At 36.8% G+C, this 23,977-nt stretch overlaps 1 protein-coding gene across 3 annotated transcripts in view; it reads left to right on the top strand.

Annotated features, from left to right (window-relative positions):
• Nucleotides 1-23,977, top strand: part of arap2.S (ArfGAP with RhoGAP domain, ankyrin repeat and PH domain 2 S homeolog) — a 144,750-nt gene that overhangs the window by 52,430 nt on the left and 68,343 nt on the right. For all 3 annotated transcript variants that reach the window (XM_041579417.1, XM_018243085.2, XM_018243084.2), the window contains exons 10-16: nt 2,345-2,451; nt 2,689-2,888; nt 8,721-8,806; nt 12,291-12,473; nt 12,855-13,029; nt 15,851-15,973; nt 19,617-19,767. In XM_041579417.1, coding sequence (XP_041435351.1) covers nt 2,345-2,451; nt 2,689-2,888; nt 8,721-8,806; nt 12,291-12,473; nt 12,855-13,029; nt 15,851-15,973; nt 19,617-19,767 — 1,025 coding nt within the window. The remainder of the gene's footprint in view (nt 1-2,344; nt 2,452-2,688; nt 2,889-8,720; nt 8,807-12,290; nt 12,474-12,854; nt 13,030-15,850; nt 15,974-19,616; nt 19,768-23,977) is intronic.

The following is a 23,977-nucleotide window of genomic DNA, read 5'->3' as shown; positions in this document are numbered from 1 at the left end:
CCCTTTATCCACCCTTCCCCTACCTTGTTCCATTGTGAAGTAATGAATTCTGGGACGTGAAGTTCCATGGTGGGCGGTGCATAGATTCTTGGAAAAGGAAATAGACTTCAAGTCACAAGATCCATAATCTTCCTTTAACTTCCTAACTTACAATCAATTTGCTGTTTGCCTTGTACTTTACACTTTATTCAGTAAAGCACAATAAACTAAACTTCCACTTGGTACAAGGCAGAGGTAAGAAGGAATGTATAGACTTTCTGAAAATTGTTTAAATGCGTGCAATTTTGTTCTTTATACTTGTGCTTGCATTCAGGAATGAATCCTATAATATTGGACTTTATTAAATTTTATAGGATTATGTCAATCATTCAGTCACATTTCTGGAAATCATTTTTATAATTTGCTGTGTATTTCCTGTTCATCTGCACCCTATTAGCTTCTGCAATGTTCCTCCCCACCGTACCCCCAGTATATTATCTCCCCTTAAGTTTGTGGACCCCCTAGCTCATTCGTTCATCAGTTCTTCTGATCCTGTACCCTTTCTTATTAATATTCAGTAGCCTATCACTTCTATTCCCTAACTTTCCCCAAGCATATAAGTTAAGGTATATGATTCATTGGTCTGTCAGAATTGAGCACCGATAAATGAAATTGAATAAAAGAAGGTATGTGATTATTATTCACGGTTCTACCTGAGTGAACATTATACACAAAGTGACAATAATCATGTAATGAATACTTGTTCATACGAGAGGCTATTGACACATCGCTTGTTTTACAGGAATTACATTGGTACAGTATCCTTTCAAACAAAGCCTGGCATGGTTTTATTTGATCTTGTCTCCTCTTTTTTTTCTTCACATCCTCATAACCTCCTTTTATAATATGTTTTCCTTGAGGTGGGCTACTTACCTGATTCCTGATATGTGCTTCAACCTATCAGAATTTTGCACGCCCCATTGAAATGATTCGGTAGCCAATCATGTTTCCTCTACTGCTTAACTAAAGCTAGAAATGTTGCACATTATATTTTGTGCTTCTGTACCAGCCCAAGGCACAGCCCTTTAGCAGTAAAGATCTGTGTCTCCAAAGATGCCCCAGTAGCTCCCAATCTTCTTTTCTGCTGATTCACTGCACATGCTCTGTGCTGCTGTCGCTTACTGAGCTTAGGGAGCCACTCACAATATACAGTACACATAGAATAGAAATGTCACAATATAAGGCTGATTAGTAATTAATACACATAATTACTACATGGCAGCACAGAAACCAGTGCAATTAGCATCAGAATTTAATAATCAGCAAACCTGTAGCATCAGCTTATATTACAGACCAACCTCATTTTCTGCTGGATAATTAGTGAATACCCCTAAGCTTAGCTTCTCAACAGCTGCTCAGAGCCCACTGAGCATGTGAGTGTCACAGACACTTTCCAAGATGGTGACCCCCTGTGACAAGTTTGAAGTCCTGGATCATTGCTGCTGTTGACAAGCTGAAACTTTAGGTTGATACATTTTTAGTCATATCCATTTTTAGGGTTTTGTTCTCCTTTAACTAGACAAATTGTAAAGCTGTAGATTTATGAATGTCTATAATGTAACCAAAGACTTACGGCTATGTTGGGATACATGTAAGTGCATAGTGAAGGAGTGCTGCAAACTGCTCATTAGGCACATGTGTTTGATGCCGTAGGAACGATACACAACATGGCTGCTTGTACCGGAAGCTTTCTCCCAGGATGGATCCCCTAGTACTTGCGGGGGCAATTTAAATAAAAACCTATTGTTTCCTCCAACTGGCGTGTGGGCTCTATTAGCCCCATCTCTGGTGGAGGAAAGTATTTTAGGGTGACGGGTGCCCTTTAAAATCAATCGCCATTTTTTTCTCGCTTCAAATGCATTAAAGTCAAAGGGGGTTATGTAGTAAAAGGTGATAAGTTTGCCCTGGAGCAGTAACTCACAGCAGCCAATCAGTAGGTAGCATTTATTGGTCACCTGCTTAAAAGCAAACATCTTATTGGCTGCTATGGGTTACTGCTCCTGACCAAACTTAGCACCATTTATTACAGATATGGGCAAGTTTTACCTCTGTCCAAATGCATTAAAGTCATTGGGTATCTTTCTCTGCAACAAATTTTGACCACGGTTTTGCAGGAGAAAAAACTGCTCATTTTGCCATCAACCTGTGTCTGTCATAGAAAATTCCCTCATTACCGTGCAATTCATATGCTTATTTACTTGAATAGCTCATTAGCAGCAGTTAACAACAACTTTGTCTGGGTGATGGAAGCACCTGAGCCCATATACACTCAATAGCATGTCTCTCTTTGTGTTTTACCCTGCAGGACGCAAGCACTGGCATCACAATCACTGACCTCACACTCACTATGGCATCCGTTAAAAATATAGACCGGAAATCGTTTGAACTCAGTACTCCCTTCCGAAATTTTAGGTACAGTAAGTTGCACAGAATTTACCTCAGCAATTTTCTTGTCAATAAAGAGACTTTTGTGCCTTATCTCTCTGTAACCAGGAATGTCATATTATGGAAAATAAATGTGCTTTCTAGCCAAGTGTGCCTTAGTTATTAAGCTTTAGCATTGTTGTGGGGGAAAAAATATAAAGATTCCTTTACTTAAAAAGGATTTTCAAAAGAGATCGATAACATAAAACATTCCAATTGTTTCAGCTTAACAGCAGAGTCTGAAAGAGAGAAACAAGAGTGGACTGAAGCAATACAGCAATCAATAGCAGAAACTCTGGCTGATTATGAAGTAGCTGAAAAGATCTGGTTCAATGAATATAACCGACGTTGTGCAGATTGCCGAGCTCCCAGCCCTGACTGGGCATCTATCAGCCTCGGTGTTGTCATTTGCAAGAACTGCGCAGGTAAATGAAACAAGTGATGCGAGGCTGTCACGAAACATGATTTTTATGTGCTTCAGCATATTCACCTCGTCCTTTCCTATTAGATGTACATCTCTTCTGTGTCACTGTGAACTCCTGGGCCCCAGATCACATGGGCCTCTGACCTTGTTATCAAACAGAGCGTTTTAACTACTCTGACAATCTCCGTCAAGAAGAATTTGTTGTATTTTTTGCTTGAAAATGTTTTCATAAATTGAACAGTCAAACAGTTGACTGTTATTAAGCCACTCCGATAAGAAACGTGCGTGTGTGTGTATATCTGTATATGTATATATATATATATAAAATATATATATATTTTATATATATATATAAAATATATATATATAAAAATAGAATGAACGCTGTTGCACAACAGGGTCTTGCAAAAAAAGTAATTATTTATTATTGCACAAATCGACGTTGAAACGTCGATTTGTGCAATAATAAATAATTACTTCTTTTGCAAGACCCTGTTGTGCAACAGCTTTCATTCTACTATTTTTATACATATATCCTGTTAGCACCAGGGCAACAAACCCAGATAAGTGAGTGCAGGAGGCATCCTACAATTTTTTGTGTGTGTAATATATATATATATATATATATATATATATATATATATAATATATATATATATATATATATATATATATATATATATATATATATATATATATATATATATATATATATATATATATATATATATATATATATATATATATATATATATATATAGTCCAGGTGTGTATCCGCACTCTGACTTGTCCAAGTGGGTGCTATATCAAAATATGATAAATAGCGATAAGGAAGATAAGCACTCCAATGTTACCAACCTTACCAACGTTTCGGTCCAAGTTTGGACCTTATCAAGGATTCCTTGATAAAGGTCCAAACTTGGACCGAAACGTTGGTATGCACAGTGGAATAAAAGATTATTGACCAGTAACATTGGAGTGCTTATCTTCCTTATCGCTATATATATATATGTATATATATGGGTATATATATATATATATATATATATATATATATATATATATATATATATATATATATATATATATAGAATATTGAAGGATCAGCACACTCTTTCTATTTCGTGAATGAAGTGTTTTACTTGTAACACAGCATTATATCCGATGTTTCGGTCCCTCCTGGGGACATTTATCATGGATAGTGTGTACATTACGTGTAACAGATTAAATACCCTCCCCCATTAGTGAATTTTGGCGCCCATATGACGTCATGAGTCCATTGCAACACTGACACCTCATGGTCAAAGTACAGAATGGCACTGACAAGCACTCATAGAAATGGACTTTTTTGAAACAAACAAGACTGTAAATGGACTCTTGACGTTTTTTTTATATAGCCCTTTTATTTACACAGCATCTTACAGCAATTAATGAATCACATGTATGATATATAAATTATCATTAGCTATTAAAGTGCATAACACCAAAGGCTAGTGTTGGGCGAATTTTATTCACATGAAATTTGCGAAACTGCGAAAATTAATTTTGATGGCAGCGTTAAAGTCAATGGGCGTCCGAATAGTGTTGATGCGCGACAGTTGTGATGTGACTTTTCTGGTGCGCGTCCAAAATTTTTTGGCAAATTTTCACTGGGTTTGCAAATTGGTTCTGCGGCAGCGGCAAAACGCAGAAATTGGCAAATTCGCGCCTGCCAAATTTATTCGCCCATCACTACTAAAGGTTGATGACAATAATTAGTATAAAATTAAAAACGTGTATCACCCAAAAACTATAGTAAATCAAGTCTGTGATATCTATAATATTCATGGACAGCTATTTCTGGATGTTTATCACAGTTTTTTATTTAGCAAGCGCTCATCCATTTGGATAATATATACATGCAGTATGCACACTAGATAGCAAAAATAGGTAGATAGATAACTTTCTCTTTATGTTTAGATGTAATTAAAAAGTAAATCAAATATAACAAAGGATTCATATATTTTGCTCTCAGGTAATAGAAAAACAAGAGAACAAATGAGTCTGGTTTCAACGCAGCGCACAAATACACACGGAAATAATAATGTCAAATGAATAACATAAACAGCTGATAATATCTCTCTTCTAGGCATGCAATTACTCCTACAGTTAGAAAACCACAAGGTAAAACAGCTCACTAAACATAAAGGTCATGTTCCTGGGAGATAATACAGTTGCCTCTGGGTGGCAAATTATCAACCTCTGCTCTTTAAGAAAATAGAAAATATTACATTTTGTCAGGCTCCTGGGTATAATGGTCTTCAGGTTATGGATTATGTTTCATATATAAAACAAATCTAAATACAGCTAGATCATTTTACAGTGAGCAGAGCCATGATACCTTATTATCAGCTATTCCTACTTGCGATTTGCCTGGATTTAATAAGATGCTCTGTCTCTGTTGTGTCAGGGCTTAGTGTCTGTTACCAGATGTGCTTTCATAGTTTGTATATTCCTATTACATTTACCAGAATTGATTTGAACGAATTTATTTTAATTTAAGTGCATGTACAGTAACTAAATAACAAGCTGAATATATGATAACCGTTGCATGTACAGGGGCACTTTGTAGATAAAAATTATTGCTGTAAGGACCCCAAGCAATACTGGTAATGACTGTCAAGTCAACACTATTAGAATAATTCCCCATGCCTCACTTGAACTGTGACCAGAGTTGCAATACTCTGCAACCAATTACAATGAGTTATTCTACTCACCAGCCAGCCTGCAGGATTGCCTTTTAAAAATATCCAAAAATAGGTGCTATGAAAAAGGCTTAGTGCTAGGCAGTTCAATTTCAAATTCCTGAGCCTAAATTGCTTGTTCATTATGGACACCTCCTCAAATGACAGATTTTATGCCTCCTAAGGGCTCTTACTCATGAGCGTTTTTACCTGCGCTCCCCTGCGTTCCGTTTTTCGGCTTTCAGCCGCAGGGGAGCGCAGGAATAGACGCATTTCATTTTTTCAAATGGGGCTGTACTCACACAGGCGCATGTAGGCGCCGAACCCAGGAAAAATACAGCATGTTGCGTCTCAACCTGCGTTCGGCGCCTACATGCGCTTGTGTGAGTACGGCCCCATTTGAAAAAATGAATTGCGTCTATTCCTGCGCTCCCCTGCGGCTGAACGCCAAAAAACGGAACGCAGGGGAGCGCAGGTAAAAACGCTCATGAGTAAGAGCCCTAAGGCTGCAAAATTGCCTGGACTGCCCTTCTACAGCTTCCTCAGTTATCTCAGGATGACATAGGAAACACATTTACTAAAGTGAAAATTGTGGTTGGTTGATTGGTTGGGAAGCAAATTTGCCAAAATAACAATTCACAACACATCACCTATTTACTAAATAAAGAGATTCGATAAGACAATTCGATAGAGAGAAAAAACAGCACAAGAGAAGTTTTGCATCGTTTCACCAGGAGAATTTTTGCCCAGGCGAACTATCATTAATCCTCAAATTTATCAAAGCATAAACATTTCTATTCATTATCCTTTTTCACCAAAGTCTATTTCATCCGGGCTCTGTCTGGCAAAATGATAAAATGAAACTACATCCCCAACATTATTATTATGTCAGTGACATCATATCCTATACTCCAAAAAAGTAATTAAAAAAGACAAAATGCTGGCATTTTTTCATATATTAATGTGGCATTATGTTTACAAGTTGTAACTGTTAAATATATGTTATTTACACTTTTTTTCAACATTTGAAGCTCATGCCACATTTGTTTTAGGATGGGCTCTTCTCTAGGACAACAGAGAATCTCTTTTGTCTTTATTTTGCTTCCTTGTACATTTCTAATAATAAGTTGCCACTTCCAACAATTTCACCAACATCACTAATAAATGCATAAATATGACCTTTCTGTAGCTGTCCTATTTAAATTGACGTAAGTATGATAATGTATTTTCAATAGAAATAAAGTAACACTAGCCAAATTGACGTAAGTATGATAATGTATTTTCAATAGAAAGAAAGTAACACTAGCCAAAATTTGGCAAGAAACTTTTGCAATAATAAATTTTCGCTGTTGAAGAGAAATAACATCTAATTTGGATGTACAGTAAGTAAATCTGCCCCAAAATTAGGTAATATGGCCTATTTATCAGGTTAACATTCAGTGGCACATCATTGTGCGTCATTTCCATTTTCTATACTAAGGGGGTTATTTAGTAAACACTGATTGAAAAAATTCCGAAAAATTTGTGATTTTTTTTTTATAAAGTTGGACTTTAAAAAAATCACGAATTTTTTGGAATTTATTAAACCCCGAGGATGGAAAAGCCAAAATCAGAAAATCTGGCATCTCAGACCTGTCGAGGTTGCATATACAGTAAGTCAATGGGAAAAGTCCCAATGATTTTTTGATGTGCGCTGGGTTTTGTGCAAAACCCCGATGTTTTCCAAGTTTTCAGGCAAAAAAGCATAAGAAATCTGAGTTTTCGGGTGAAAAATCTGAAAAAATCTGAAAAAATTTTGAAAATCTGATTTTTCCCGCAAAGTAAATTTTTAGGAAAATGTAATTATAATCAAGCATAAAAAACCTTAGTGGATTTGATTGGAGTTTGTAGCAGAAAATGTTGAGATAAATAACCCCTTAACTGTATGACTGGTACCCTCAGTTCTTGTGAAGCATTGGAGAAAACCCTAGTTCTTCAACTTCATGAAGAACATCTCTGTATAAAGTTAACGAATCACACAAATCTCATTTAGAACTGCTAAAAACTGGCAGGGTCAGACTGGGCTGGTAGGATACCGGGAAAAACTGCTGACCCAGACCTACTATCCATGGATGCTGCCGATGCTCTGCGACCCATCCACATAAGTTAATGAGCAGGAAGGAGGTACAGTAAACAGGGTGGCCCTGAATTAGCAAAGGGTTTGAGTCCGCTGCTGGAAACTGGATAACATAAAATACAATGTGCTGTTGCTTGGTTATAAATTGAACATGCCCTTATGATCAAAATGTTAAACGTTAACATAAATGCTTTTTTTAAAACATTTTTTAACTTTTTCTTACAAATGGATAGTATTATATTTACCTAAAACTTCATACCAACCAGAGTGAATTTATCCACTGGTGAAGGAACTATATAATTTAATAATGTAAAGAGACTTCCGAATGGGTACGGTTACACTAAACTTGTTAGTTGGGGTGTAAAGACAAAGTTAAGAAATCTCCCTCCCACCTCAGGATATAGGTTTTAGACCTGAGCTGTAGCAAAAAACACCCCTTTTGGTCTTCTACACTTGCTTTCAAGCAGACCGGTAAACTAAGGATTTACCAAATCCATCATTTTGGATGTGGGTGAATATTTAATGTATCCACAAAAGATTTTACTGAAGACCAAAGAGAATCCTGCATTTGATGCATAATTACAGTAAATGCTATGTGATGATCAAAAATGCAAGCATTTTACCTTTTATGTTACCTATAAGATATTCATGTTGTTATACAAAACTAAGAAATTGGAGATAAAATTAAGTAGAGTGTACTAGAGTCGAATATATCTGTTCAGACCAAGAGAGGTCTCCATTTGTTCTGGACTGTTTAGCTTCATCTTCAGACCCCAAGAATATTCTTTAATTAATAAGAACCCGAGTAAGTGTGATATCTTATAAAATGAGTAGAGTAGCATCTAATGGTTTATGAAAATAAAAACATACAGCCTAAGAGTAATCTGAGCTTTTACTCTACATAATCATGCAAAATGTAAAAAGAATGAGGGATGTGGAAGACTAAGATGATTAAGATTTGTAATTAATATTATTTTTCTCCACCCCCCCAAAGGTCAACATCGATCACTTGGGAGCAACATTTCAAAAGTGCACAGCTTGATCCTAGATACTACCATTTGGAGTAATGAACTTGTTGAGGTACAAAAATATACTGGCAAAAACTATTTACAAAAAAGGCATTCAATGTCCGGAATAATGTAGGTTGGGGTAAACTTACTCAAATAAACAGGGGGTCCAGGTGCTCAAGCCCCAGACCTTCAGCTCAGGGAGGCAAACAAAAGGGCTGGCACAATCCAGACCATACTCCACATGTTGATGCAGTAAAAAAGTATTTATAAGGCAAAAAACATCACAGCAAAGAGCAAAATGCGTTTCGTGCCTGGATCTCAGCCTATGATTAAGTGCCTCCAGGCACGAAACGCGCATGGCTTTTTGCTGTGACGTGTGGTTTGGATTGTGTGGTCTGGATTGTGCCAGCCTTTTTCTATTTTACAAAAATATACTGTTGTACATTCTTCCATTCTTCTTATTTATGATTGTGTAAAATAACTAAGCAGCAGAGTTGGGATAGCCATGAGGTGTAGATTTGTGGATCACAATGCAACACTATAGCCTTTGATATTAGCCACTCTTAAAGGCATTAACTGAATCAGCCATCACAACATCACCCGGCAGTGCATTCCACAACCTCACTGTCCTGACTGTGAAGAACCCCCTACGTTGCTTCAAATGAAAGTTCTTTTCTTCTAGTCTAAAGGGGGGGCCTCTGGTACGGTGATCCACTTTATGGGTAAAAAGGTCCCCTGCTATTTGTCTATAATGTCCTCTAATGTACATGTAAAGTGTAATCATGTCCTTTCGCAAGCGCATTTTTTCCAGAGAAAACAACCCCAATCTTGTCAGTCCCCCCTCATAATTTAAGTCTTCCATCCCTCTAACCAATTTAGTTGCACTTAGTCTCTGCACTCTCTCCAGCTCATTTATATCCCTCTTAAGGACTGGAGTCCAAAACTGAACTGCATACTCCAGATGAGGCCTCACCAGGGACCTATAAAGAGGAATAATTATGTTTTCATCCCTTGAGTTAATGCTCTCTTTTATGCAAGACAGAACTTTATTTGCTTTAGTAGCCACAGAACTTGTTATCTACAAAACCCCCGAGATCCTTCTCATTTAAGCAAACTCCCAACACACTGCCATTTAGTGTATAACTTGCATTTATATTATTTTTGCCAAAGTGCATAACCTGCATTTATCAACATTGAACCTCATTTTCCAGTTTGCTGCCCAGTTTTCCAGTTTAGACAAATCACTCTGCAAAGTGGCAGCATCCTGCATGGAACCTATAGTTCTGCACAATTTAGTATCATCTGAAAAAATAGAAATAGTACTTTCAATGCTCACCTCAAGGTCATTGTTGAAGTTGAACGCTAAGAACTTTAGAATGTTGCCTATCATTCTTGTGGCTAAACTGAAGCACTGGTTTTTGACCAGCAATGCCAGATGTAAGCATAATGTTACCCCATCATTTTTGTCACAATAATTATGGGCCAATTTTTGGGGGTGACATAGTAGCTGTGCTGTAATAGGATTAAGAAAAAGAGCACTCACTTTATCACAAAATATTGTCGTAATGGCGTTAGAATCTTTAAGGGGGAATGCAATTAAAAATCACAAGTGTTTTTTTAAAATGCCATTTTTGTGATTTTTTAGCGCTGCTTGCAATATAAAGTAATTCGCTGGCAAATATTACATCACTAATAAAAAGTTAGCGTTAACACCTGCTCTGGAGTTTTGTTGACTATTTTGTCACAAAATACGCTTTGCAAATGAGAAACTTTATTGCATACACTTCGAATGTTTGCAAACTTTCTGAGGAAGTCGCTGAGGTCTGAGTTAAAATCAGTTAAAAGGACGCAAACATGGTCGCTAACATTAGCAATGGTCTTTGTGAAACATATTATATTCCCTCATTAGAGGATCAATGTGCAAGAAATTACAAGAATTTTTGTTCTGATTTTAAATCTGAATATGCAACAAGTAGAGGTAGACCTCTTTGCTTCATGATTATAGGCTGCGTCAATATTTTGCATGATAAAGTTTAGCGCTAGACATTGTTCCCTTACTGTAGCAGATTAGTAGTCAGCACAACTTCAACTCCCTTCTTTGGCTGGGTGCACGTCCTCCAATGGCCACTTTCCACTGGCAATACTGGCGAAAGAATTAGTCCAGCACCCACTGTTTGAAATAAAACGGCCTTTATTGGACCAAGGGCATTACAGCAACGTTTCAGACCAACTGGTGCTGTAAACCAGTAAATCATGTACACAATAAAGCACGATTATTTTATACATAGATATATTTTGTGGTTATGTAATACAAGGTGTTAAGTTTTTCCAGATCCAGTAACTATATAGCAGCTAACCAGCAACAGCAGCCAATCAGCAGGCAACATTTCCTAGTCAACGGTTGAAAATCAAACATTTTATTAGTTGCTATTGCTTACTGCTCCTGGGCAGACTTAGTGCATTGTAATACATATGGGAGCTAGTCTTTTGTTTTATGCAAAACCATAAAGATTTTTTTATTGAGTGGACAGAAAAGACCACATTCACCTATTGGATCTTACATGTATATAACAGAAATGAGCTAAGCACAATGTTGTCCCTTTAAAAGGACCAGTATCATCATAAAGTAAAAATGCTATTTTTTTAATAATTAAAGTTGGCATCTGCTTTAAATGATTATCTTCCAGTGTAATAACTAAAAGCCACTGTATTCTACATGTGTGTATATATATATCTATTTTTCTATTAATTAAAGAGCTGCTTCCAGTCATATCAGGAATTCCCAACCCATATCTATGTAATTACTGAATCCCTATGATTTACCTTTCTGCTATCACTGCTAAGGTATGTGAATCCTTTTGCCCCTATAAAATGATACACACTTATAAGCTTTTTTACAGTCATTTCATTGGAATACATTAAAGACATAAATCTGTCATCGGAGAGAGCAGCTCAGCTTAACGCAAAAACAGTGACTGAATCGCAGCTCAGTGAAAGCTTATCAACAAAGCAGGTTAATGGATGCATAGACTGGCAGGCTACAGGTTCTTTATCCTGGCATTGAACACTATTTCCAAATTCTAGGTGCACAGATATTGCGGAAATAAAATTCCCAGTTTGTGACAACATCATATAAGGCATTGGAGGACCTATTTATCAAGCCTTGATTTGTTCTGGTCGAGTTTTTAAGGGCAAAATATCCATTTTTTTAGAGGGGAAAATGATTGGATTAAACCATCTATGAAACTCTGATCAAGCAACTAAACTGCCACCCACTTGTATACTGATTAAGGGGAAAAGGAGAATCTTGGACAAAACTGTCAATGGAGATCAGTGGTTGTTGACAAGGAACAGAATCAAAGAAGCGCTTAGTCAATAAGGGTCACAGCCAGAGATTAGCGCCAGTGCAAGTACAAGCAATTATTTGTAAGACTAAGTATGAACTTCAGCACGTTTTCTGCCCTTCAGCATTAAATCCCTCTATGCTGCTGACAGACTAAAAACCAGTAGATACCATATTGATTATTAGTTTGATTTTCTGTTTTGCATTATAGCTTTTCATTGTCGTGGGAAACGAGAAAGTAAATAACATCTGGGAAGCAAATCTTTTGCCCGAGAACATGCTGCATATGGATTCCGACGTAAGCCAGAGAAGATTATTTATTACACAGAAATACAAGGAAGGGAGATTTAAGAAAATCTGCTTTCCAGGTTTCACTCAACAAGAATTAAATCAAGTAAGTGAAGTAAGCATTATTAAAAAAAAACAAACAAGTGTTTTTCATTGAAAATTTAGAATCACACCAAGATTATTTTGTTTATCAAATGAAACGTAAATGACTCAAGTGGTAGAATTTATAAATAGAATAGAAAGATCTTGGACAGACTTAAAGAGTTTTTCGAGGGCTGAAATGAAATGCAAATATATTCCATAACAATGTAGAGTCGTCAGATGTTGTTGCTTTTAAGTGAATACAACAGTGCCAAGGCTTGTTAACAAGGGAGGGATTTTATAAGGCAACTGCTCTTCGCTTCTTCTTATTGTGGGTGTATTATATAAAAACTGTGTTGCAAAAGGCTTTTTCATTAGCAAAATGTTTATTTTGTTCTTTTCTAAGGCCTTGTGTACTGCTGTCACTAAATCAAACATCCTGGAAACCATGAAATTGGTTTTTAATGGCGCGGATGCTATGTGCCCAACAGAGGATCCAGTCTACAACACACCTTACCTTTTAGCAAAGATGTCCGGACAATGTTTGCAAATGGAGTTCTTGCATCATAACAGACTTTCTGGTATCTAAGCTCTCATTGATTATTTTTCATTGGTTCATTTATGAAATACAACCTTAACTATAATTTGACACTTGCAGGCCTATTTATTATAGTATTTTAGTGGGTCTAGAGGTTTTTGTAATAGAAACTATATTTCTCTAAAACTACAAATGCCATGGAATTGATGAAAAATTCCAAATATAAAACGTATGAATGGTAAAAAATACTGGATGATGCACTAAAAAATCAAAAAACCTCTCAAATCTCCAAAAAAATCAAGTTTTTTGGATAAGTACTAGCAAAAAAAATCAGAAAACCTCCGAATTGTGATTAAAAATGGTCCAAAAGTGTCAGCACACCTCCCATTGACTTCTATGGACCTTGACAGCTTTTACTTGACACCGTTTTTTATTAGAGGTTTTCCTGGTCTTTACACGTAATAAATCTCACATTTTTAGAGTATTACAAAAAATATTTTAGAGAATAAATAAGATCTGTAAAAAAAATCTGAGTTATAGTAAATTGACTCCTTATGGGTTTTTTTTCACAATATGATGTTATTTATAAAATACTGCATAATGTCAGAAGTTTATTTTAATATAGACAACCAAAATGGGGAAAAACAGTTTCTTTAAAGTGGGAGTCCCCAACCTTTTTTTTTTTTTTAACCATGAGCTACATTCAGAAGTAAAAAGAATCAGGGAGCAACACAAACATGAAAATAGTTCCAGGGGGTTCCAAATAAGGGCTGTGGCTATTAGTGGCTTTTATGTAGACTGGGAGCTTACAGAAGCTTTATTTGGCAGTACACAAAGATTTCATGTAGCTAAAGTTTGCCTTTAAGTCAAGAATTCAAAAACAAGCACCAGCTTTGAGTCAACTGTGAGCAACATCCAAGGGGTTGGTGAGTAGCATGTTGCTCACTTTTTCAAAACATGGACATTTTTTCCCATAATTTCAAATGGAAATTGTTGCTGGTAATAATGAATTCTCTAAACTCATAAACCAAGTAGCAGTGAGGCAGATGCTCGGTGCATGTAGCACTCCAAGCAAATTATCATGTAAGCCGTGTCCCTCTACGTCTGCAAGGTCTGTTCATCTGAGACAAAGTGCAGTATTAGAAAATAACCTCTATTGTCTATCCTGTGGGTAGGGGAAGGTGTTACATTTCATTTTTGTTTGTTCTTCAACAATGTGCTCTCTATAGTAAATGACAGGTAGCCTGGATATTATGACATATTGATGAAGAACTGTAATGGTTGAATATTTTAAAGGACAGATCCACGGCTTTACATGATTGTCTGAAAATATGCACTGAAGTAATTAAAGTTGTATTATTTGCCCTCCTGACATGTTAGAGGCCCATTTATTAAAGGTCAGAATTTAGTGATTTTAGAAGCCGTGATTAAACTCTATTGGGGGGGATGTAATATTGGTTGCTAACGCAAAAATCATTTGCAATTAATTCGCAATGCAAATAAATTAGGAATGCACCGAATCCAGGATTCGGTTCGGCATTCGGCCAGGATTCTGCCTTTTTCAGAAGGATTCGGCCAAATCCTTCTGCCGGCCAACCGAATCCAAATTTGCATATGCAAATTAGGGGCGGGAGGGAATTCTCGTGACTTTTTGTCATAAAACAAGGAAATAAAAATTGTTTTCCCCTTCCCACCCCTAATTTTCATATGCAAATTAGGATTCGGTTCGGTATTCGGCCAAATCTTTCCCGAAGGATTCGGGGGTTCGGCCGAATCAAAAATAGTGGATTCGGTGCATCCGTAAAATAAATGTTCGCAATGCGAATAAATGTTCGCAAAGTCAACAATTTTGCATTTGTGCACACTTTGCCCCCTTACACGACAGTATGATAGTGATTGCAAATTTTATACAGTAGAACCCCCATTTTAGTTCCCCTGATTTTAAGTTTTCCCTCATTTTATTTTGTTGTTTTGTGGTCCCACCTATAAATTGTGCATAATATATTTCCATGAATTTACATTTTTCTGGATTTTACACCAGTTTTTCTGGTCCCCTGAAAAATGTAAAATGGGGGTTCTACTATAGTTTGCTATAGTGTGCAGTGTATGTAATAAAACTTCTTAATAAAAAAGTTAAGTTGATATGTTTGCTCCAAAAATTTACGCCACCTTCAAGCAGGTGTTATAGGTTCTCAATGCGCAATTAAGTTTCACAATTCAATTAAACCCTAATGAAGAATGTAACATTGCGACATGCACATTTTTATTCTCAAACTTTTAATTGAATTATATTTTCCCCTATTTCTCTAAAATCACAAATGCCATAAAAGTTATTTAAAGATCTGATCATAAAAAAAGCAAGAATGAAAAAAAAAATGATGTGCTAAAAAAGACAAATACAAATGACAGTTTGTCGGACAATTACTAGTGAAAAAACATCAGCTAACCTCTAAAAAGTCCAAACTGAATAAAAATGGTCCAATAGGATCAGCGCTGCTCTCATTGACTTCTATAGGACCTTGGCAGCTTTTACCTGAATTTTTTTTTAAAACGATGTTATATTTTATACATTTTCATGTTTTGAGTTTTAAAGAAATATAGATATAAAATACACATTTTTAGAGATTTGTGATAAAAAACAAATATAAATGTTTGTTAAAAGGCCTTCTAGTGCCATTGTTGATCCAGTGGTTAGGAATGTGGTGTAGCTTAGTAGACAGGACTCACAGTACATTTAGAACTAATTTAAGATAATACACTTTATTCTTGGGGGGTGACAGAGGACACAGTTTAAAAGCAGACCTTGTATTTAATGGTGTTTATCTGAGTTTACATATTTAACATTCTTATTTTTTTATGTATAGATTTTAAAACACCCGATTCTTTCAAGGTGAACGGAGCCAACATAAGTTTGTTTTATTGTGGTTTTTTACACAAGGCTTCTTCAAGCACTTCTAAGATGACAATTAACAGGAAGTCTAAAGAAGGTATTGTATTCAATCTTCTATCCATTTTATTATGTGTATTGTGCAGCTTTTAGCCAAACTGTATTCATTATAAATATATCTTATTTCTCAAAAACACCTTTAATTGAGTTCCCTATATCACTTGATTTCTTGCCAACAGCTTATGACATTTCCTAATTCCTTGCTGATTTGTTGGACCAATGATTTCTGCTCATATTACAGTAACATACTTGCTAGGGCTTAGAAAGCCATGTGGTTATCAGGTTCCAGTTATGCATTCATTTCATGCAGAGGAAAGTAAGAAAGAAATCTTCCTAAAGTCATTTCCAATTTTGATTTGAATGACACTTTCTAAAATATCGTATAAACCATTCCTATATTATGGTGTATTTTGAAATATATACAATATATATATATATATATATATATATATATATATATATGTGTATAATTATGTGTATAATTGTATGTTTCCAGAAATTAATATAGCAACTTATTGTTTTTGGAAAGATGTGGGGTTATTATGACATTGAGAAATTGCAAATATTCCCACTCCCAGTATGTGGTGTTCGATTTAACATTTTTAATGTATGTATGACTTGTACTGAAGCAGAATGCACTTTATCTATAAAGTTTCCTTTAAGATACTGTGTAAACAGTACCTAAAACAAGTCAGAATTAAGGTTTCTTACCTACAGTAAACACACTACCCATTTCAATATTATTTGGCAAGACCCCGTATGTGAGTCTTTGCTAAAACATCAAGGGGCCAATTCACCAAACTCGAGTGAAGGATTCGAAGTAAAAAAACTTCGAATTTCGAAGTGTTTTTTGGGCTACTTCAACCATCAAATGGGCTACTTCGACTACGACTTCGAATCGAATGATTTGAACTAAAAATCGATTGACTATTCGACCATTCGATAGTCGAAGTACTGTCTCTTTAAGAAAAAACTTCGTCCCCCTAGTTCGCCATCTAAAACCTACCGAACCCAATGTTAGCCTATGGGGAAGGTCCCCATAGACTTGCTTAAGTTTTTATGGTCGAAGGATAATCCTTTGTTCATTGGATTAAAATCCTTCGAATCGTTTGATTCGAAGGGTTCAATCGAACGATTGAACGATTATTCCTTCGATCATTTGATCAAACTATTTGCGCTAAAATCCTTCGACTTCGATATTCGAAGTCGAAGGATTTTAATTCCCAGTCGAATATCGAGGATTGATTAACCCTCGATATTCGTCCCTTGGTGGATTTGCCCCCAAATGTGTGTGTTTATCTTTATAAAAGTGTTATTAGACAACATATTTCTTATAGTATTTGTCTTAAAAAATTCAATTGTAAAAATATAATGCAGTGTTGCCCTGCACTAGTAAAGCTGCTTCAGAAACACTACTATAGTTTATATAAACAAGCTGCTGTGTAACAATGGGGGCAGCTATTCAAAGGAGAAAAGGTTAAAGTTACACAGCAGATAAAAGATAAGCTCTGTAGAACATAGTAGTTATCCACTATTTATCCTGTGCCACATGGGCTTTTTTCAATTTCTGCCATTACTACACAGCAGTTTATTTATATGAACTATAGTAGTGTTTCTGAAGCAAACAGATCAGTTTTACCAGTGCAGGGCAACACTACATTATATTTTCATTACTTTAAAACAATTTCATTTGTTGTTGTTACTGTTCCTTTAAGAGAAGAAAGTAAAAAATCCTTTAGAAGTAATCCAGCTGTGGCAATTGCTTTTCCTCAGTAGAATAGATAGAGATTTCACCCTTTCAACTATTTATCTGCAAGAACAAAGCTCTGCAGAAGCTGTCTGCTCCCCTGTCCCAGAATTAGCTGAAATTGTATAGATAACTTGTGTTAACAGAATTTCGATTTAAATATTATAGATATCACATGTTTAGTTACTATAACCATGATGAATCTGTCTGAGGCTTTGCTGCTAGTGATGGATCGGTGCTAGGTGCAGACCTACCAGCCATTTTGAATTCAGAGAGAAGTGTGAAAAACATGGTAGATTGTCTCCATTTTTTGCACTTTGGACCCTAAACTGTAATTATATACAGAACAAATGTGGGAAGATGTGTAGAACAAATGTGGGAAGATGTCCAGCACACCAGTGTGAAGGGTCCAACAATAGTTCCCCTAAAGAATGCAATGCAACTCATTAACTGGGAAAAAATATATATGCATTGAGAAAAATATTTTTCTTTGCAAATACAGTCGTTTCTTGCAGAAATTTATTCTGGCTTTAGTAAACCTCCAAACGAGTGGAAAAACTAGGGATGCACCAAAGTTTGGCATTTGGTCACTCCAAAAAGGAAATTCCATTTTTTTAAAAAATAAAACCCTTGCTTATGTTGTTTTGCATATGTTAATTAAGGTTTGGATTCAGGATTCCACCAAATCCTTCATGGAAGTTTGAGTAAGATTGAAGCTTACGTGCACTGGCGAATGGACGTAACTACGCAAATTCACTAAGATGCGGATTTTAATGAACGTTACCTCTTGCGCCAGACTTGCCTCCGCCACCTCAGACCAGGCGAAGTGCAATAGAGTAGATAGGAGTTCCTCAAAAATTTTTTAAATTCCCCCCCCCCTACATTCCCTAACATATGGCACATGAACTATACGCTGGGCTCATGTGTAGGGCAATATAACAACTCTATTTTATTTTATTAAGGTTCCCTGGGTTTGTGTAGTGTAATGTATAGGGATGCACCGAATCCACTATTTAGGATTCGACCAAATCCCTGAATCCTTGGGGAAGGATTCGGCCGAATACTGAACCAAATCTGAATCCTAATTTGCATATGTAAATTAGGGGCAGGAAAGGAAAAAGTGGAAAAAATTCTTCTTTTGTGATGAAAAGTCACATGATTTCCCTACCCACCCCTAATTTACATATGCAAATTTGGATTCGGATTTGGTTCGGCCAGGCACAAAGATTCGGCCAAATCCGAATCCTGCTGAAAAAGCCCGAATCCTGGCCGAATCCCGAACCAAATCCTGAATTCAGTGCATCCCTAGTAATGTATTTGCTGCAGCATATACGTCCATTAAAATCTAACTTCCCGCCATATGCAAATTAGCCAAAGCTACAAAGTGCAACTTCCCTTTGCTTGCTGAATTAACACTAGCGAAACTTCCCATCGTTCGCGCCCTGGGCGCAACTTTGCATTTTTAGTGAATTAGCTTTGTCCTGGCGAATTTTCACCTGGCGAAGTGTGGCAATGTGAGCGAAGACGTCGCTGGCGAATTTCCGCAGGTTAGTGAATTTGCCCCTAGGTTTCCCATAAACTCAAATGATCTTTTCAGTGGTGCTTGTTCCTATTAGATTCACTTCAGTATAAGCAAGTCTCCTGCTTTCCTGTTATTTTATCTTGAATAAAACACTCAGCGGGACTAGGCCAGGTCAATGCTACATTGCTAATACATATCCAAACATTTTCTATTCTTGAGGCTACTTATTGTTGCATATAGGTGACAGGCTGAATCTATTATATAATAAACACACGTACAATAAATACTTGCTTCCAAAATGCAGCCTTGGCCACTAAACATAAACAATTATCCAGCTGTGATAGTTGCTCCAAATATTTATGCATTGAAATTTATTTCCCAAACTGCGATGCAATGATTATTTTTTTCTCTCAGTTCCAGAGATGAAGCGATGGTGGTGCACTATCGAAAACAATTTCTTGAAGTATTACGAAAATGAAACTGCTCCCGTGGCTGATGGTGTGATTGACTTAAGTGAAGTATTGTGTCTGGTTGTTCATCCATCAGATTGCTCCTCAAATGGAATGTAAGTTTAGACAAGTAATATAATAAGTGCAGGAGGCAATTTAACACATTTTCCTTTTGAGTGATCTGTTGAGAAGCTTGTGTTGCAGCTCGGCTTTTGCACAGAGAAATGCCATTGTATACACATTATACACAACTATTTGGGGGTTATTTATCAAGGTTCCGAATATCTGAACCTCGAATAATTCTTAGTTTTTGGAGCAAATAAATAAAAAATAAAAATTTTCAAGATTTATTAAAGTCCGATGGTCTAAAACAGTGATCCCCAACCAGTAGCTCGTGAGCAACATGTTGCTCTCCGACCCCTTGTATGTTGCTCTTAGGGTCCTCAAAGAAGGGGCTTATTTTTGAATTTCAAGCTTGAAATGAAGTTTTAATTGCATAAAAACTAATTACAGTCCCAAGTAGAGCATCTTGTAGGCTGCCAGTCCACATAGGGGCTACCAAATAGCCAATCACAGCCCTTGTTTGGCACCCCAAGGGACTTTTTTCACGCTCTTGTTGCTCCCCAACTATTTTTACATTTGATTGAGGCTCACGGGTTAAAAAGGTTGGGGACCACTGGTCTAAAAACTCAGAATCCGAAACCTAACAGCTCTTGAGGTCCTGTATAAGTCAATGGGGGAAGGTCCCAGTGTCTGCACTGATGTCCGGACCGATATCCAATGGTTTTGGGGTTTCTGCACAAAAAACTCTGGCTTTTTTGTTCATAAATAGGGTCCATTCGGGAATTTGAAGTTGCTCGAAGTTTGATATTAGAAATACTGAGATATTTGTGGACCTTGATAAATAACCCCCTTGATGTTGGTTGGTAAGTAGAGCTCTGTTGGCACAATGTAAATCATTTTGGATAACAATGGGCATGTGATGGGGATGCGGCTTCATCTCTGTAGTGTGTATTGATGATTTCTTTATTACCCAGCATTTGTTAAATATGTTCTAGTTGTAGGTTGAAATGTAAAATTAAACTGTCCATCCAAATTTAGATTGGATCATTTTATGTTATTAAAGCCCTGCTCTTTGTATCACTTTTCATGGTTCCAAGTCATATTAATGGTAAAAATCAAACAAACAAAACAGAACCCAATAAAATGACTTGTTCGCCAAAAAAAGCTCCCATCCCAACAGATTTACTAAAAGGCGAAGTGGCTAATGCTAGCAACTTTTCACCAGAAATAACATCCGCAGGGACATCTCCAATTCACAAACAGGTTCAGACAACAATTCACTAGCGAAAGAGCCCATCACTAGCGTTTGTTCACACTCGACGGGTGACTTTTAGGCCAATGGTCATTGCTCCGCAAATTCACTAAAGTGCGGAATTTACTGAATGTTAGCTCTTTCACCAGAGTTGACTTCCCCACCTCAGACCAGGATAACTGCTAAAATGAAGCTCAATCTTATGTCACTTACATCATATCCCGTCTGCCGAAAATGCATTAAAGTTGAAAAAACACTTGCGACTTTTCCTTTTTTTAAGCAGGATTGCCTGCAAAAGTCCTAAATTGAACTTTTTTGAGTTAAGATTTTTCCCCAGACATTTTAGGGCCATGGTGCATTCATTTTGCAGTGGGCTCATGTCTAGAGCATTATATGATCTCTTGTCTTTATTAAGGTTCCTTGGACATTTGTAATAAAAAGTGGCCACTTCAAGCATTTGCACCATCTCTTATAAAGACGTCCATACAACTTTACTGTACCTACCCTATTTACATTGGCCGAAGTGTAAGATCACTAGCGACTTTTTGCAAGGCATAAATGAGCGCTCCACTATGAAATGCTTGCACTGCAGAACTATCGCTAGTGAAAAGTCGGTGCCCAGAACGCATCTTTGCATTTTAGTGAATTAGCATAGTTGTAACTAATTTGTGCCTGGTGAAGTATTAGAAGCGGTCGCTGGCGACAATAAGCCCTTTAGTATATCTGCCCCAGTGTTGGGACACTGCTGACTTCACTCCTTCCCTCTATTAAGCAACATTATGGGGCAAATTCACTAAAGGACGAAGCACCTAACGCTAGCATTAATTCGCTAGCGTAGCACATTTTCGTTAATTCGCCGATTCACTAACGGACACTGGCGTAAATTCGCTAGTGTTACTTCGCACTCTTACGCCTGGTGAATTTGCGCAACGAACTTAACTACGCAAATTCACTGACGCGCGCATTTTTCTGAACGCTACCTTTTACGCCAGACTTCCTTCGCCACCTCAGACCAGGCGAAGTGCAATAGAGTAGATAGGGATTGCTTCAAAAAAAGTTAAAAAATTTTCTAAGTCCCAAAAAACGCTGGCGTTTTTTCTTTTTTTATGGGTGATAGGCTGAAAAAGATCGAAATCTTTTTTGGGGATAACCTCCTTTCCCCCTACATTTCCTAACTCATGGCACCTTAACTATACAGTGGGCACATGTGTAGGGCAAAATAAAAATGTTATTTGCTGTTTTGAAGGTTTCCCAGGCTTGTGTAGTGATGCTACATATACCTCCATTGTAACTTCAATTTGGCGCTGTATGCAAATTAAGCATCGCTAGCGTAACTTCACTTTGCTTGGCGAATTAACGCTAGTGCAACTTCGCAACCTTATGCTTCCCCTGAGCGCAACTTCGGATTTTAGTGAATTTGCGTAGCACTGGCGAAAATACACCTGGCGAAGTGCGGCGAAGTGGACGCTGGTGCAGCTACGAATCTTAGTGAATTTGCCCCTATGAAGGCTCAGCAGAAATGGTCACAGCGTAACAGGAGAATCATGTCCATGATCTAATGCTCCACAAGGGGTAATTAGTTAATGGTTAAAGACACTTCTGAACCACCCTCTGTATTGACAATGAGTTAATGAAAGTCCACTTTCTCTTACATAGACAAAGTGGACTTTCTCTTACACATCATCAGGAAAATATGAGAACTAAAATTGAAGTGTGATTCTTTTGTATTGGAGCATTCCCCATCATGTATAGGTTTTCCTGCTTGTACTCCGGTACGAAAAGGATGCACATTCATTATAATGTAGGAGCAAGGGGGCGCTGAATGACACTCTGGGCACCCTCAGTGGGAAATCTGGCCTTAGGGATTTATTATTCAGAATGCTTGGGACAAGGTGTTTTCCGGATAAGAGGGTGTTTCCATAAATTGGATCTCCATACCTTAAGTCTGCTAAAAACATTTAAGCATGAAATAAACCCAATATGAATTTTTAGCAACTAATATGGATACATGCAGCTTAGCTGTCATCAAGTACAATGTATTGCTTTATTATTATAGAGAAAAAGATAATCATTAAAATTATTATTTCATATTAGTATTAGTATATGTTATACACCAATATTAGTATAATATTTTATATTATTATCAGTATATATTATTAGTTTTATAATGGATACTATTGGTTATCAACTCCTTGGAATTCAGTGCTTTATGGATAACAGGTTTCTGGATTAGGGATCCCATATCTGCCCTGCATACAGTGGCACTTATTTTCTAACAAACTGAACATTTACTGAAGTACAGTAACTCATAGCAACAAATTAGTAGTTAGCGTAAACAGTCTATTGGTGGGAAAATAAGAAAATACCGTACAGGTATGGGATCCGTTATCTGGAAACGTGTTATCAGAAAGCTCCAAATTACAGAATGGATAGACGACATTTTAGCCACATAATCCAAATTTTTGAAAATGGTCTCCTTTTTCTCTATAATAAAACAGTAACTTATACTTGATCTGAACTAAGATATAATTAAACATTAAGGGGCACATTTACCTAGGGTCGAATAGCGAGTGTTAATTAACCCTCGCTATTCGACCGTCGAAGTAAAATCCTTCAACTTCGAATATCGAAGTCAAAGGATTTACCGCTATTCCTACGATCGAACGATCGAAGGAATAATCATTCGATCGAACAATTAAATCCTTCGAATCGAACGATTCAAAGGATTTTAATCCATCGATCGAAGGTTATGCCTTCGATCAGAAAATTGTTAGGGAGCCTATGGGGACCTTCCCCATAGGCTAACATTGGCCTCGGTAGGTTTTAGGTGGCGATCTATCATTGTAAGCCCTTTCCCTATTCTCTTTTTTGCATTCTGAATTCCTGTAAAATTAAAAGTAATGTTTTACTGTTCATAAGGGGATATGTCAGAGGTATATGGTGAAATACAATTACTCAAGTAAGCAGGAAAGCTCCAATGTGGCAATATGAGGAAAGGGAAATTGCCGGCG

The sequence above is a fragment of the Xenopus laevis genome, chromosome 1S (genome assembly GCF_017654675.1).
Source record: "Xenopus laevis strain J_2021 chromosome 1S, Xenopus_laevis_v10.1, whole genome shotgun sequence".
Classification (NCBI taxonomy): domain Eukaryota; kingdom Metazoa; phylum Chordata; class Amphibia; order Anura; family Pipidae; genus Xenopus; species Xenopus laevis.
The sequence above is the reverse complement of the archived record's forward strand: the minus strand, read 5'-3'. Positions and strand labels throughout refer to the sequence as shown.